The 16,721-nt window shown below is 37.7% G+C and overlaps 5 protein-coding genes across 6 annotated transcripts; 3 read left to right on the top strand and 2 right to left on the bottom strand.

Annotated features, from left to right (window-relative positions):
• The first annotated feature begins 1,635 nt into the window (after positions 1-1,635).
• On the top strand, positions 1,636-2,934 carry LOC9307651 (RNA polymerase sigma factor sigD, chloroplastic). Its single transcript, XM_021021583.1, is given in 4 exon segments — positions 1,636-1,936; positions 1,938-2,166; positions 2,348-2,548; positions 2,613-2,934. Coding segments are annotated over 4 exon segments (891 nt in total). The 5' UTR covers positions 1,636-1,763; the 3' UTR covers positions 2,901-2,934.
• On the bottom strand, positions 2,894-4,258 carry LOC9309693. Its single transcript, XM_021021582.1, has 4 exons — positions 3,821-4,258; positions 3,646-3,723; positions 3,448-3,547; positions 2,894-3,354 (listed from the first exon to the last, which is right to left on the bottom strand). Exons 1-4 carry the CDS (start codon positions 4,079-4,081, stop codon positions 2,999-3,001), a joined length of 795 nt encoding a protein of 264 aa, XP_020877241.1. The 5' UTR covers positions 4,082-4,258; the 3' UTR covers positions 2,894-2,998.
• Positions 4,259-4,966: 708 nt separating this feature from the next.
• On the top strand, positions 4,967-8,329 carry LOC9307650 (cycloartenol-C-24-methyltransferase). The gene is made up of 14 exons (XM_002873578.2): positions 4,967-5,125; positions 5,210-5,300; positions 5,881-5,947; positions 6,205-6,278; positions 6,408-6,492; positions 6,570-6,625; positions 6,781-6,835; positions 6,928-6,975; positions 7,102-7,185; positions 7,267-7,383; positions 7,469-7,552; positions 7,628-7,753; positions 7,842-7,939; positions 8,042-8,329. The coding sequence occupies exons 2-14, from the start codon at positions 5,236-5,238 to the stop codon at positions 8,103-8,105; spliced, it is 1,023 nt and encodes a 340-aa protein (XP_002873624.1). The 5' UTR covers positions 4,967-5,125; positions 5,210-5,235; the 3' UTR covers positions 8,106-8,329.
• An 880-nt stretch (positions 8,330-9,209) lies between these two features.
• Positions 9,210-12,391, top strand: LOC110227624 (polyamine oxidase 1). Its single transcript, XM_021022439.1, has 9 exons — positions 9,210-9,396; positions 9,486-9,735; positions 9,830-9,955; positions 10,045-10,106; positions 10,196-10,350; positions 10,729-10,872; positions 11,137-11,286; positions 11,625-11,879; positions 11,968-12,391. The coding sequence occupies exons 1-9, from the start codon at positions 9,354-9,356 to the stop codon at positions 12,202-12,204; spliced, it is 1,422 nt and encodes a 473-aa protein (XP_020878098.1). The 5' UTR covers positions 9,210-9,353; the 3' UTR covers positions 12,205-12,391.
• On the bottom strand, positions 11,780-16,720 carry LOC9309692 (alpha-N-acetylglucosaminidase). Of its 2 annotated transcripts, none has more exons than XM_021022437.1 (19): positions 16,434-16,720; positions 16,289-16,362; positions 15,995-16,206; positions 15,759-15,880; positions 15,542-15,627; positions 15,328-15,422; positions 15,155-15,236; positions 14,893-14,999; positions 14,693-14,723; positions 14,398-14,515; positions 14,178-14,228; positions 13,996-14,105; positions 13,813-13,915; positions 13,600-13,698; positions 13,400-13,510; positions 13,058-13,308; positions 12,751-12,988; positions 12,586-12,664; positions 11,780-11,864 (listed from the first exon to the last, which is right to left on the bottom strand). In XM_021022437.1, exons 1-19 carry the CDS (start codon positions 16,644-16,646, stop codon positions 11,842-11,844), a joined length of 2,205 nt encoding a protein of 734 aa, XP_020878096.1. In that variant the 5' UTR covers positions 16,647-16,720; the 3' UTR covers positions 11,780-11,841. The 2 variants fall into 2 exon arrangements, with proteins under 2 accessions (XP_020878096.1, XP_020878095.1); XM_021022436.1 differs by lacking the exon at positions 11,780-11,864 and adding an exon at positions 12,053-12,504 and having other exon boundaries at positions 16,434-16,719.
• Position 16,721: the final 1 nt, after the last annotated feature.

Here is a 16,721-nt window from a genome sequence, read left to right as displayed (position 1 = left end):
AGAACCGAAGAAAGAGACGGACAATTGTGATGAAAAAAAAAAAAAAAAGAGACGGACAATTGAAAGTGGGGAGACACATTAAAATCAAGACTAAACAATGTTGTCTTTAAAACTTGGAATGGTTATCTCTTTCAGCAAATCCAATTACTTCACGTGTGTATATTTTAATGAAATATCAACAAGTATCATTTGTCTTGTTAGGTAAAGAGGCATCACCAAAATTAAAGCAGCAGATACTTTAAGAATACTATATATACTCAAAATAACTTTATTGTTAAAAAGTGAAAAAAATAGTATTAAAACTTTAAATCATCAGAACAAAAAAGTAGATAAACTTTGTTATTCATATATATGTATATGGATAAAAGGTGGATTGATTCCTTCTTCGGAATCAAAATGTGTTTCTACCTTTGTTTTCTATCATTGGTTTTGTGTATTCGCATAATTTTACACGACTATTAAAACTACGTTATGCAATCGAATTTTCGGGTTTTCAATCCAAACTGAATTCATATATTTTCCGCAAAACCGCTTGATAAATTACATTTCATTATGAAACCGTTTACAAAACGACTGACACCAATACTTAAACAATACTAATTGGTACTCCTTCTGTTGCTAGAAAAATGGTTTTTTAAAGATTTCACATATTTTAAGAAACAATAATTGTTTAATTATTTATTTTTATTAAACATTTTTAAATAAACTATGAACCAATAGTAATCTGAAACAGTTAATCATTACGTCTTGAAATCTACGATTTATTAATATCAATTAACTAAAGATAAAAGAAAAATTTAGAAAATTAATCTTTGTGGAACAATCAAATTTTTAGGAACCGAGGGAATATGATTTATCAACGCTTCTTACCATCTACATGCCATCTAGACGGCCTTATAGACCATTTCTAAATACAATGATTATTAATTCGTATATCTTTGAATGGCGTCCAATGGTTGAGTCCCTGATTGATTTGGAACTCGTACGAACATACGGCTTTTACCGATTCCATATATATCTAATTTAAAATAGTTTTTTTAATGGTTGTTGTTCTCAAAGACTAATCTTAATATAGTTAGTGGTGGCATAAAATTGACTCCTCTTGTGTTGTGCGTACAGTGCCAAGAAGAGTACTGTGTGTGGACAATTCCACGTCAGCGATAATAGTGGAGCCCACCGTTAGATCACGAGGATTCAGAGAGGTACGCGTGTTGCCCACACAGTTCACCACAGACAAGCTTTGGAACAGCGCGTTGCTCCCACCCTCAAGCACGTGGGGTCTAGATGTTGACACTTGGTCCATTATCTGTCGTTCATCCATCATGTGCGTAAGACAAAACTAGGAATCCAATTTTTATTGGGCCTATCACTATTGGGTCCGAAAATAATTGAATTTTGGGTTTGCACATATTAAGGGTCCGAAAACAATGGAGTTTTTTTGGGTTTGCATATATTTCCGAAAACTATTAATAAGATTTTCCATAAACAAAAAAAATCGGAAGTGTAACATTTTTTGTTTTTACTTTTATTTTGGCGGTAAAAAGGATTCATATCAAATTTTGTCCGAAAAGAGAAAAAAAAAAAAAACAAACCCAACTCCACCCAAATTTAATTGCGGATAACAACTGATATGACACAGAGAGGCTCTATGATAAGTAGTAACCCAAGAGAGAATTATCTTCTTCTTCCATTTATTGGACCAAAAAGAAGATAGATAAAAAAGATAGAAAAATCTAAGGTGTGGGAAGCTCTGCAGCTCATCCATGGCGACGATACCCACTACAGCCACCACAACTATGTGTCCTTCTCCCCCTGTCCCAACAATCTCGACCTTACTCAGAACAACTCACCAATGTCAACCATCTCCATCTTCATCATCCCCATTTTCAATTAAGCTTAGTACAGCTCTGGTTTGCGGTGAGGCCATGGTGGATAGAGCAGATTACACGTTGTTACCGAAGGTTGGTTGTCTCTATTGCAACAGGGTACCAAGGCAAAGGTTTGAATTTGCAAGACCTTATTCAGGAAGGAAGCATAGGGCTGCTTCGAGGTGCTGAGAGATTTGATCCCGACCGAGGATACAAACTATCAACTTATGTCTACTGGTGGATCAAACAGGCCATCTTAAGGGCTATCGCGCATAAATCTAGACTTGTCAAATTGCCGGTGAGCCCCCAATTCTCACATTTTGATAAAATTTTAAGACAAGTATAGTTGCTACCATATATAGATATTAACTATATGTGAACCAAGTCATCTTCTACTGCTAGATAGAAAAATAATCTGCAATGTTGTTCTGGGAAGTGAAGTAATTAGTGAATACATCGTTTTAGCTTGTTGTGTGTAGGGAAGCATGTGGGAGTTGACGGCAAAAGTTGCAGAAGCTAGTAACGTTTTGACCAGAAAACTAAGAAGGCAACCGAGCTGTGAAGAGATTGCAGAGCACCTAAACCTTCATGTATCTGCGGTTAGACTCGCTGTGGAGCGTAGCAGATCCCCTGTTTCGTTGGACCGAGTCGTGTCTCAAAATGGCCGCATGACTTTGCAGGTACTTGAGTTTTCCATGAAAATGCATAGTAGAGAGAGACTTTGGACTGATTTATCATGTTCAGGAAATTGTACGGGGACCTGATGAAACAAGGCCAGAGGAGATGGTGAAAAGGGAACACATGAAGCATGAGATTGAACAGCTTTTGGGAAGTCTTACCGCGAGAGAATCTCGAGTATTGGGACTTTACTTTGGGCTCAACGGAGAGACTCCTATGTCGTTTGAAGAGATAGGTAAGTCGTTGAAGCTTTCGAGAGAGAGGGTAAGGCAAATCAATGGCATTGCTTTGAAGAAGCTACGGAATGTACATAATGTGAATGATTTGAAAATATACTATTCCTCTAGTGAATAAAAGCAAATTGGTTATTCACAATCATTAATAGCAATTGAAACTACAAGAGCAGAGCAAACATATATATTGGATAATTGGGTCTGTACATAAGAATGGGTTCATGTCTCTCCTTTGTGGAGATTATGGAGGATATAAAGAGAAGCAGAGGACAAGAAGATGCAAACAGAATAACTGAGCAAATCAAGACCGGTGGCGATAGTAACCATCTTGCTTCTCTCGAACATCTTCACTAGAAGAATCATAACAATGACATGTCCCACTTTGGTTTTCAGCTCATCAAGTGAGCTAATCTTCATCCATTTCGGTCTCTCCTTCATTGCAAACATACCAAAGAGAGAAGAGGATCTAAGGGCACGATCGGATTCCGGAGGAACATCATGAGGCGAGTGACTGATGAAGAGTCCATACAAACCCATACTAAATATTAACATAACAGTCCCAGCCAGATAAACATCTGCAATCAGATTTCACACACAAGTAAATATGATATTATAACGAAACAAACCGGGCTTATATCATAATCATATATATAGCAAAATAATTATACCGATAGCTTCAACTAGGCGTAAAACCATTTGGCCGGTATGGATTCCTTTTGCACAGTTAGTCCAGTAGACTTTATATGCCTCCACTATATAGACACACCCCTACAAAATGAGCCATGACATTAATACTACTACTCAAATGGTGTATGTTTAATGTGTGACAAAACATTTCAGACTAAACTAAACAACAAGTTAGTTACATTGAGGAAGCAGAGTAGCGAACCAGCTAACGAACCTCCTACTGCCAAAAGCGCTAGGAACCGGAAATCAAATATTATCTGCTCCATCCACAAATATATCAGAATTCAGAAAAAATATTCCAAAGACTTTAAATCAATACAGAAGAAAGAAGAGACAAGGTTTGATTGATTTTACCCTCTCAACGTTGGATTCGGTGGAACGAAAGAACTGAGCAAATGGGCTGTTGTCTTTGCGAGTTGTTCCGTAAGAACTAGGTACCGTGTTCCCGTTGACGGGAATCGAGGTAGGGGTCGATGATGATGCCGATGACTCCGGAGAGGACGATGAGCCAAGAGTTGCTAACGGCAAGTGGAAACGACGGCGCGTGGGTAAGACGAGATATCTCGGCACGGAAACGGAGATCGGAGTGGCTGAGATCAACGAGCAGAGAGCCATAGATAACTACTTGTCTAAAGAGTCAAGAGTAAGTTGGTTATGAGGGCCGGAGGACAAGTAGTAGAAGAAAGATCGGCCCGTCGGCTGGGGAACGCGGAGGATTAGGCGGGAGAGAAATATGTGGTGTGTGGATGAAGTTGTTTTTTCTTTATAAATTTTTTAACTAAAACGGTCAATCCCTACATTAATCTTGACATAGACTAACTACTAGTTACTTCCAATGTGAATTATATGATAGATTACACCTTTTCTAGTATTGTTGTTGTTAATAATAGTGTACATGTAATCAAATCCGATCATAAATGTTATTGATAAACAAAAAATCGGTTCGCTAAAATCAGAATCTGGAGTTTAGAGGTTAAAGAAGTAGTGAACTAGTAAAATTTCTGGTTAATATAACTAATTTTTCTTTATACCAGAAAATATTTAACAGAAATTTATACTAAGTTTGGAGTTCTAAGAAATTCAAATATTCTTCCTACTAAAAGTTTAAAACATTCAGGGTGGCATAAAAAGTAGTAGGTAGATTCAATGTTTGATCTAGAACCATTTAAAATCATTTAACCACTCGAATGTCGCGCCTGATCTCGGTTGGTGGTGTGAGTGAGATGCTATTCTCTCCGTTTCAAAATATAAGGCGTTTTAGCTAAAAGCATGCCGATTAAGAATATCTATTTTTTAAAAGTTCAGCTAATTATAAAAAATGCTGCATAAAAAAAATAATCATAAAATATTAAAATAATATATAATTTACATAAAAACTTGAAAACGCCTTATATTTTGAAAAGGAGGAAGTATAATATAAGGTTTTACTAGAAAGTGATAAGATATGAGATAGTGGAGAATATGCTTAACACTTTCATAATTATTTAATTTTGGGCAAGCAGAGAGGATATAATGGTAAATGCAGCCGTACACTCTATTTGCCAAGCTGGGATTGACGGCTTGTGACCTCTCTAGTTATATAACTAAAGCCAGTCAGGTGTCTCCTTAGCTCTTCCCCACCACTCCGATTCATCTCTATCCCTCTCTCTCTCCTCCAATGTGAGTTCCGATTCAGATTCCTCTTTTCTCCTTGATCCATATTCTGATTCCGTCTCGCTTTTTATGTGATCCGCTTTTTTGCAGATCTCGTCCGTTGTTGCACAAGTGCTATGGATCTCGCGTCGAATCTAGGTGGCAAGATCGATAAATCCGATGTTCTCACCGCCGTCGAAAAGTAATTCTTCTCACTTTTTCCTAGATCGTAGTTTACTTGTCCGATTCACTTACAGTTCGCGTTTTTCGTCTCATGCATAATTGCATATTGATCTCTAATTTTGTTAACCGCGACGTATCGAAATTGACTTGTAAGATCAACATTGGATTGTTGTTATGTGTAGTATCTCCATATTTTTGGAGTCAACGTAAATTAGCCTATTTCCATACGTTTATTCTTTACCAATTTCCACGCATCCGTGATGGCAGTGGATTTCGCCTCTGTTTTTTTTTGTTTTGTTTTTAATGCTTTCATGGAACTGAGCTTTCAATACAGCAGAAAAAAGATGACTGATTGAGATGGTCCCTAGTTTCTTTTTTGGCTCTATTAAATAACCATTTGACGTGTATTTCACTACTCTCACGTTCTCGAGGGCCCGACCAATCTTATTGTCATTGACTACACCCCCTCTACATCTATCTATTTAGACCAATTCATTTTTTTTTTGTTAGTTCTCTAAGATGCATCATCTTAAAATTTCCTGTCTGGCCTGTGGTGGACTTTTTCTTGGACATTATTAATTTTTACTAATTCGATTCAGGTATGAGCAATATCATGTCTTCCATGGAGGAAACGAGGAAGAGAGAAAAGCAAATTACACTGACATGGTAAATCCATTTTCTTTTTTCCACCACCTCAAAACATGCCCTTTCCTTAATATACTTAACGTTTTGATATCATGTGAGATTAGTACAAAAAAGCCTGTATGCATTTCTCACCTTTGAATGAGCTCATCATTAGTGTTCCCGAAGATTTTATTCTAAATAGATGAGTATTACTTTTAGTATGCTAGGCATTGAAGTACTTGTAAAGATACAAATCATTACACGTTGGAATGAATATTCCTGATATATATATATTTCAGGTTAATAAGTACTATGACCTTGCTACTAGCTTTTATGAGTATGGATGGGGAGAATCCTTCCATTTTGCACATAGGTAAAATTCTTGACTTTCTAGTTAATCACTAGTCTGTTTGAAGTTCTGCAATAAACTTTTCTATCTTGCAGCCATAGATGAGGATGCCCTAGTTATATGTATTGATTAGCATGATTTTTGGGTTTGTAGATGGAAAGGAGAATCGCTTCGAGAGAGTATTAAGCGACACGAGCACTTTCTTGCTCTTCAGCTTGGCATCAAACCAGGACACAAGGTTTGATAACCTAAACTGAGCGCTTGAAAATGGACCCTCCGCTATCAGATGCTCATTTCCTTTATGTTTCTGAGTAGGTACTGGATGTAGGATGTGGAATTGGTGGACCGCTGAGAGAAATTGCACGTTTCAGGTAAAATGACTGCACATACCATAAGCGCACACTCTTTACTTCATGTACTTCTGCTTTACAAGTTTTGAAATAGATTTTCTGGTTAAGAACATAGTTCAGTTATGAAGTGTGTTTGGGTTTACTCTGCTGAACTGTTTGTGTTTGCTCTGCTGCAGCAATTCAGCTGTTACCGGGCTCAACAATAACGAATACCAGATCACCAGAGGCAAGGTAACGTGTCTACATTTGTGAAAGATGATGCATCTCCTGGTCTTTCTCCTTGATGTCTTTTATGATTCATACTGGCATCTTTTTCTTTGCAGGAACTAAACCGACTTGCAGGTGTCGACAAGACATGTAACTTTGTCAAGGTCAGTTGAATTCATAGTTCTTGTATTTACTGCATACGTCGTAAATCATGGTTTGAAACTTTGAAGAAGAAAACACCTTGCAACGGGCAATGTGATGAAGGTTGCTGTCATTTGTTAATCTTGCAGGCTGACTTCATGAAGATGCCATTCCCTGAAAACAGTTTTGATGCAGTTTATGCAATAGAAGCAACCTGCCACGCACCTGATGCGGTATGAGAAATTCTAAACAGCTATTATTGTGTTGTTCTCTTCCCTGTATTATATGATTCATCATTATGATCTGAACAACAGTATGGATGCTACAAAGAGATCTACAGAGTCCTAAAACCCGGGCAATGTTTTGCTGCCTATGAGTGGTGCATGACTGATGCATTTGACCCTGATAACGCCGAACATCAGAAAATAAAGGTTAGTGTGTTCCTTGCATCTATCAATATTATTTATTTGTGCTTCTATTATCAACATGAATACGAACAAAGACTCTATTTTTCAGGGAGAGATAGAGATTGGAGATGGTCTGCCTGACATTAGGCTGACTACAAAATGCCTCGAAGCTCTGAAGCAGGCCGGTTTTGAAGTAAGTATCTGATTTCAGATCCTCTCTATTTTCAAACACATCAACATCTAAATACTATTATTCCGTTGGATGAAGGTAATATGGGAAAAGGATCTGGCCAAGGACTCGCCGGTCCCATGGTACTTACCTCTTGACAAAAATCATTTCTCACTCAGTAGCTTCCGCCTTACAGCTGTTGGACGATTCATAACCAAAAACATGGTAAAAAACTTGCTCTGACTAATCTGCCAAATCTCATCAACTAGTAGTAGTTCATTTATCTGAACTTGTCATTATTATTTATGGGTAGGTCAAGATCCTTGAATACATAAGACTCGCACCTCAAGGAAGCCAAAGGGTCTCAAATTTCCTGGAGCAGGCTGCGGAAGGATTAGTCGACGGTGGACGGTGAGAGGATCCCAACTTATATTTATGCACACCTTCAAGATTAAAATTAGATTTCTCTTTTGGGTCAAATTCTAAATCTCCTCTTGGATCAATGTTTCCCAGGAGAGAGATTTTCACGCCAATGTATTTCTTCTTGGCCCGGAAGCCAGAGAGATGCTCATCGTAGGTCGAGTGAAGTGACAAAAATTCTCAATTGGCAATCTTATTTTCTCTGTTTATCTGAATTCGTTCCAGTGTTTTGATGTCTATTTAGATGAAACTTTGTTGCAACTTATTTATTTACCAATTCTATTTTGGATGTTCGTAACATGTCACGTGTTGTTCATGTGCACTCTTGTCTGAAATCTGAATCATGTGCACATGCCCAAAATATATTGGTATCTCTCTCTCTTTAGATTCCAAAAACCTTTTTTTTTTTTTGTCGTTTTCATGTCAAAGATTCAAAAGTGGGACCCTACTTCCACGAGTCTGCTTGGACATTGCATCCTTTTGATTTTCTGAGATTTTGCTGACACCACCTCCTTTGTCCTCTCCCATAATAATATAGGAAGAATCTTTGTGTTTTCCTCTATGGATCTAATAATAAATTTTTCTGTTGATGAAGGAGAAATGAAGTTGTTGATCGTGAATTGAATTATATACACAGCTAGAAGAAAATAATGACAAAATTAAACAGAAGAAAAATATAAGAATTTTAAAAAACGGCAGGAAGAGTGAAAATAAAAACAAGTTAGAAGAAGAAGTGTTTTTTTTGCTTGCCCGTTGCTCTTTTATAGTCGCTCCATAATTTAAAGCAAGAGTAAAAAATACCTCAACAGTAGTAGTTGCCTAGTTGGTTGGATCTCAAAATCGACTAGGGTTTCGAAATCTCTGATTGAAGAAAATTAAACACCAATCACTAATTAGAAAGTGCATATTTCACAAAAAAAGTATTAATGGGTACAAAACTGGTTCTGGACTAAGTTAGTGTATCTTGGCAGGGGTATTCCAAGGGCCACACACAATGGGATATATCTGATCATTAAGTAGGCGAGTTCGACACCAATCTTTGTTTGAAAATTTTCTTCTTCTTAACATAAATCCATTTAGTGGGCCATCCATAGTATTTTGTGATTGGGCTTTAGAATATTCAGGCCCGGATAAGATATACACCTGAGAGAAACAAAATCGTTAATGATGCCATAAACCCTGACGCAGGTACCGTGTACGCAAGGCGCGTCTAAGACACGCGTTATCAGGTGTTTAAGTTCGAGTAGAAGTAGAAATCCTCTCTCTCCCTCTCTCTCTCTCTATATATATATATATATATATATAAACGGACCCAAACGAAACGAAACGAAACGAAAGAAGCCCTTCTCCTCTCTCGCCCCAACCAACTAACTAACAAACAACGTTTTCGCCTTCTCTCTCTCTAATGTCTACCGCATCCGTCATCATCATCGGCGCCGGAATCTCCGGTTCGTATTAACACATCCATTATCACTCGTCCTCGAACTATCACCATCTCTTTGAGATAATAACTACCGGAATTATATTTTGAAATCAGGAATATCGGCGGCCAAGGTTCTCGTCGAGAACGGAGTAGAAGACGTATTGATATTGGAAGCTACGGATCGGATCGGTGGAAGAATACAGAAACAGAGTTTCGGTGACGTGCCGGTGGAGCTCGGCGCCGGTTGGATTGCCGGTGTCGGTGGTAAAGAGTCCAATCCTGTTTGGGAGCTTGCCTCTCGTTTTAACCTCCGTACTTGCTTTTCCGATTACACCAATGCTCATTTCAATATCTACGATCGAAGGTTAAAAATTGATCACCGATTATCAATGAAATTCACTCCTTAAAGAATCAAGATTTATGTTTCTTTAACCGTTTTTCGTTGATTGAATTTACAGTGGTAAAATCTTCCCGACTGGAATCGCTGCTGACTCGTATAAAAAGGCGGTTGACTCGGCGATTCTGAAGTTAAAGAGCCTTGAAGCTCAATGTTCTTCTGGTCAAGTAGCTGAAGAAGCTCCTTCGTGCGTCTTGATCCTCTCTGTTTTTGCTTGCTGGTTTTCAGATTTTGCTTCGATTCCAATGTTTTTTTGGTTTGGTGTTTACTGTTTAGGTCACCGAAGACGCCAATAGAACTAGCCATTGACTTTATCTTGCATGATTTTGAGATGGCAGGTGAGTTCTTGAGAAACACACATGTTTTTTCACCATATACTCCATAATGTTGCATATTGATTGATTCTTTATTAATACTGGGGTTTCAGAGGTTGAGCCAATATCCACTTATGTGGACTTCGGTGAAAGAGAGTTCTTGGTTGCTGATGAAAGAGGTTACGAATGTTTACTCTATAAAATGGCTGAGGAATTTCTCTTTACCTCTCATGGAAATATCTTGGACAATCGCCTCAAACTAAACCAGGTAAAAATTAAGATCTCTGATATTGATTAGGTTGAGTTAATTAAAAGACTATACTTCTATTTGATGGAAAGCTACTTTTGCTTTTTAGTTGTTGTTACTCTATTCGGTTGATTTGATTTGCATTATCTTTTCTTCTGCTAAGGTTCTCTCAGCCTTTGGTTTCTTGTAGCTACTTTATTTGTTTTGTATACTAGTAACAGTTTTCAATTGGTGGTCTTATTAAGTCGATAGTTTCTTGGGAAACATTATTGTGGGGTATGCATGAATGAGCGTGTTTTATTTATTGCCTCACATAAACCAGCTGGCTTAACTTTGAAAGCTGTGTGTTTATATTACTAGTAATCTATAATGTGATGAAGTTGTGGGAATTAATGGCAGGTGGTTAGGGAGGTGCAACAGTCTAGGAATGGGGTAGTGGTGAAGACAGAGGATGGTTCCGTATACGAAGCCAATTATATCATCGTGTCTGCGAGTATCGGTGTTCTCCAATCCAGTCTTCTCTCCTTCCAACCCCCTTTACCAGTAAGTTTGCTTTCTCTTCTTCCCCTCTATGATCATAGTTTATGATTAATTACTTGTTGGTCTTATCTTTTGTACTTATTTAACATTTAAAAGATACAAGGTGGAGATTTTTAGTCAATCAATGTGCATGAATCTAGGGAAATATTAAATTGTATCAGGCATTAAGTCATAAATTTTGGTGTCTATAAGAAATTGATATTTTCAAATATTTATTAATCCATATACTTGTGACCTTACTATTTTCAAAATTATATTTGGTGACAGAGATGGAAAACAGAAGCTATACAAAAATGTGATGTGATGGTGTACACGAAGATCTTCCTAAAGTTCCCTCAATGTTTCTGGCCATGTGGTCCTGGTCAAGAGTTTTTCATCTATGCACACGATCAACGCGGCTACTTCACCTTTTGGCAGGTTGATTTCCCTAAATAATGAGATTCTATTTGTTTGTTAATCTCGATGCATCTTTTTGGTCGTTCCACTTAAGGTCGAAACGTGGCACATATTGACTCTCTAATCTTAAAATTAAACACCTGGGGGTCCCTTTGATTTAACTATCATTCATTGCTTTTAGTTATCTTGAGTGTGTCTAAATAGCGGCATGGTCCATATATTCAAGAGTATAGAATTCACACAATATTATATTATAATGTGAATGCATACACCATTTAGCTTTTATTATTACTACAACTTGCTTGCTCTCCTCTCCAGCTTATATGTGAATCTAATTGCTGCTTTTGTTATATCATCAGCACATGGAAAATGCGTACCCGGGCTCTAATATTCTGGTGGTGACGTTGACCAACGAACAATCAAAGCGCGTTGAAGCTCAATCAGACCAAGAGACGATGAAAGAGGCAATGAGTGTTCTCAGGGACATGTTTGGGTCCACCATTCCTTACGCAACCGATATTCTTGTCCCCAGGTGGTGGAACAACCCGTTTCAACGCGGTAGCTACAGTAATTACCCTATGATATCTGATAATCAGCTTCTGCAAAATATCAAGGTAACACACTTTTTGTTGTTATTAAGACACACACACATATATACACATGTTTGTCAGGAATTAAAGAAGGTTTTTGTTTGTCATTCAGGCCCCAGTTGGACGGATATTCTTCACAGGAGAACACACAAGTGAAAAGTTCAGTGGGTATGTACATGGAGGATACCTTGCAGGTATTGACACAAGTAAATCTTTGTTGGAAGAGATGAAGCAGAGTTTGTTGTTACAACCTTTACTCGCCTTCACCGAGTCTCTTACACTAACGCACCAGAAGCCTAATAACTCTCAAATCTACACAAATGTCAATTTTATCTCAGGTACAAGCTAGAGAGTAGAAACCTAACCCCTTCTTTATTTTATTTATTCGTTTGAGCTACTCTTGAGTAAACTCATGGGAAGTATTTAAGCAACAGATGCTTTGAAATAGCTAAAGCGTCTCCTTTTGCCTTAACTGGATAAACCTCTGATGAACTTTGTTGCCATTTGTGTGACATCATTATCCATTCTCTTTGCCATTTCTCGACCTTGAATTTCTTCTTATCTCTTAAGCTTTTCAGCATTTCATTGAAATACAACCTCGCTCGAGGTAAGTAGTAGTCTTCAAGTAACCCACTCCATAACTTGTTTGCTGATGATGATGATCATAAAAGATAACAGTTTTTTAAAAAGCTCTACCTACTGAAAAATCCTTTTTAAGTTTACATCTTACCGTAATCATGAAGCTTGCTTTGGTTCACATCTTTCGAGTCATACCACATTGTCACTTGCGTTCTCGCGTTCCACTCGTACTGTACACACAGAAACACAGTCATAAGCAAGCAAACACAGTCTCGCGTTCTACCTGCACTTTCCAAGAAAAAGAATGATGTTACACCTGTTTCCTTTCATCACCGTTTCTGGCCAACTTCTTTGCACTCTCCAGCCATGTCCCCAGAAGGAAATTATCATCAGAAGCAAGCAGAACGTCTATGTCCTTTATAAGCTCAAGAAACTTCTCACTCAATTGTCCTAAGCTTCCAATATCTTTCTTTACAAAAGCAGTCACTGCTTCGATGTACACCTGGTTTGCTAGTTTTGATAAAACTTGACGCGTCAAATCAACCATGTCATACCTGCAAGCAAAACCCCTAGGAATCTGTAACCATTAAAATGATAGATACTCTATTTCTACTTGCATCTACCTATATGTTAAGCTCCTTGACAGCTCATCCCCAGCTTCTAGGAAAAGTTTGAGAGCTTGGATCACCTCCTTTGTAGAATACCATAAATGGGCCTTAGGCAAATCAGAGCTCTTATCTTGAAACAAGACTCTTCTTTTTGTTTCGTATGGGCCAGTGGAGATCATATATGAATCTGTATGTTTTGATTCGTCTTGTACAGAACTAGATGGATCCCAGTCGGGAAGCTTGACTATGAAATCTGTGTTATGGTCCTAAAACAGAGCATTTTAAAAGCAAGTTTCTTATGAATTATAGAGCAGATCTACGGAGAGGTGTTGCGGTAGTGACCACAACAAAACGTACTGCAATTCCATCAGTGCAATTGTAGACAGTGTGATACAGAATCTCCCAAGCGGCCTCGATTTGATGATTTTCTTTCATGTATCTTCTGCGTGCATAGCTCTTCAACCATTTCTATGAACACGAATATTAAAATGTATGAAACTGATTGTGCAAAAAGTTTCAAGTGTCACATGAAGAGTGTATACTGTATATACATTTACCTGTACATCAACTTTCTCATCTCGAAATGCCATTTCAGAAATTAGCTCGTAAACCACCGGGTTCTGCTCTATTCCTTCCATGCACATTCCTACACCGACCTATGTGCAACACAAATAACAAGCTTCCATTTCTAAGCGGAGAAAATAGCCTCATCTAAGTGTATACATAAGATTAAAAATGTGAAACATATTGTGAAAGTAGTTATGAAATACCATGGTTGAATTTTTGCTGACACGAGCATCAACTGGTCCTGAAGAAATTGAATCAAGAGCCCCATACATTTCAATGTTGCCTCCAAAATTGTGAAGCATGCACCTAGAATTCATTCGATTTTAATAACAACACGTAAAATACAACTGACTCAGGCATAAGAAGGAACTGAGACAACAATATACCAGATATAAGGAGTTCCATAAAACTGGGCGGACGTGTTCCATATCGGTTTGACTTCAGCATATAGGTCAAGAACTATCATTTTGCCAAAGGGAACTGAGTGTAAGAGCGCCTGCAGAAAGCAAGCGATGCTGTAATATCGGATTTATCAGCTTTCATCATATACACTAAAATGGGTGCTTACTTTCATCTGAGGCGGCTTCCAGAATTTTGAGTCTGAACTAAAAAGCCAACCCTGCAAAAAGATGGGTCTCAAGTAAGAAAGCTTTCAGAAATGGAGAAATCTTTGCCCCGTCATTCAAGATTGCTGTAACTTCAATACTAAAATCTGTGTGTTTATAGTTTTCTAGATAGCATCCTAAAGTACGTATGCCACTGAGAATAAAATGGAAAAGAAGGCATACTTGCATTAACCATACAGCATTCTTGTTTCCTTTTGACATAGCTTTGTACACTGCAGCTCCTAGTGAAGATATATATTCAGGTTCACTTGTGGGAGGAGTATTCTCATTGAATGTATCACTGCATTAACGCAAGTAAGATTAGTATCATCATTATTTCAAATAAAGAGAGTTGGTTTTTGCATGAATCATGCATTCTTGGGGAAGATCGTTTTCACCAATACTTACCTGGGTCCAAAATACTATAAAAAGTTGCAAGAAATAATTGACCTCTTATGAGCAAATTGGAGATAATTACCAGTTATATATGTTTGTAATCTCTCCATATTCTGAGACAGTAACAAGGTAAGATTACAGACAGATAAAATGTGTAATTATATGATAAAAAAACTGTGATCAGGTGGGATCTTTGTTAGTATGTATCTAATCTGAGAAAATGGCTTTTAATGGATTACATAATTTGCCAAGATTATGAAAACAGAAACAGCTTCAGGGTACCTTCAACTTGTTGTTTAATAAAAGCCTCTCCAATGTCAATGAAGAGAGGGTCAGAAGGATTTAGAAGGTAAGTGCAGCACCAGCGAGAATCACCATCCACCGTGTTCCTGAGAAGAAATGAATAACAAATGGTAAAGTTATTGTCAATCTGAAGACAAAACAGTAAAAAACTAGCATTTATTTTCTCATCACAGAACTCAAAAAGTTTCATCCACTGGATTAAAAAAAGTTTCTGGGCATGATTTACAGAAGGAACACATACCAATTATCAAGTCGTGTTATATTTGCCCCGGGATATATCTTTCTCAAAGCTGATGGAACATTGCCTGAGAATGATGGGAGTACTAGGAAAGGAGGAAACAAACGAAAATATAAGATGCTATGAGAACAATCTATCGAGTATATGAAAAGAGAAGAAAGTGATTGTTCTTGGACCTGGAGTCATGCCAAGCTTCAACATCTGAGAAAGTATCTGTTTCTGCAAAATCAACTGGTCATTTAACCAGTTTTTCGATAATGGACCACCCCAACTGTGATGTAGATGTAGTTAAAATATGAATTATGTGAGCTCCAAGAATGGAAGACAAATCTAGCTCAGAAGGAGCACTGGGGATAGGTGCCTAAAAATATGAGAGATTGGGTTATTTACGTGTGAAGATTTCCCATGCGAGCCCAAGCAAGGAACGCTGGTCCACCAAAATAATCATCCAGATCTTCTTTAGTGATGTTGAACCTCTAAACAAAATTGATATAGAACTTTGTTAGCAGTATATATCAACTTGTATCCAATCATGGCACAGCAAACAATTACTATCAACAGACTATTTAAAAAAATTTCATTTTCTTATTGCAATCTGGCTTTTTACCTTGAAAACCTTTTGCCAAATAGCTTCTTGTCCAGTGAATGCTAGAGGCAAGTTAATTCCTTGCAATGCCATCCAGTCAATCTCTCTCTCCCATCTCTCCCATCCCCACCAAACATATGAATCTGGAAAAAACAAGAAAGCAGGCAGGAGCAGGAATGTGATGCGAGTGAATCATTATAAAACAATTGACACATGTGGAAAATTTTGATTCCAAGAAGTGTATATAAATGTCTTACAGCTAGATGTAACAACATTTTGGTAATAGTTCCAAGGGATAGGACGCCGGATCAAGATGCGTTTAGAATCTAGACGAGGTAGATGTCCAGGCTGTGGAACAGAGGCAATCTGAATTCCACCAGTTTTGTCCCAAGAAACATGAGCATTACATTTATACTTCAAATACCAATGGAGCCCAGAAGCAATCTCAACTCCAGTTGTGCCTTTAATCCTGAGATACAAGATGGAAAAATTAAAAGAGAAGATTTTCAAGTAAAATTTGATCCCTCTTCAAGAAATCAGATGATACTTACACGATTTCAGGTCCAATTCGTCTCGGGTCATCATAGTTTTCAATTAGAAAGCAGCTGGTGCCACCACAAACATCCTATTGAAAAAAAAAAAAAAAATCAGTACTGTAGTATCAACACTAGCATAAGAAGGAAGAAAAGGAAGAACCTTTGAGAAAATTCTGAACTCAAAGCTGTGAAAATGGGTCGGAAGCAGTCTCTGTAGTAAACCCTTTGCAGCTGATTCTTGTACAGACGAAGTTGGTAGTAGAGAATCCAAACGGTTAAGGAGACGATCAATAGTTGGATGATGTTTTGACAAAGATTGAGAGTGAAAAGAAAGAACCAACAGAACCAACAAAACCAATTTGATGGAATGCATGCTGATGCTCTTCGTCACTAGTGAGTGAGAGAGTCAGCAAGGAAAGGCAGATAACATAGAAATTAGAAACTGATC

Source organism: Arabidopsis lyrata, assembly GCF_000004255.2.
Source record: "Arabidopsis lyrata subsp. lyrata unplaced genomic scaffold ARALYscaffold_6, whole genome shotgun sequence".
NCBI classification, from domain to species: Eukaryota; Viridiplantae; Streptophyta; class Magnoliopsida; order Brassicales; family Brassicaceae; genus Arabidopsis; species Arabidopsis lyrata.
This window is presented reverse-complemented; position numbering and strand designations above follow the sequence as displayed.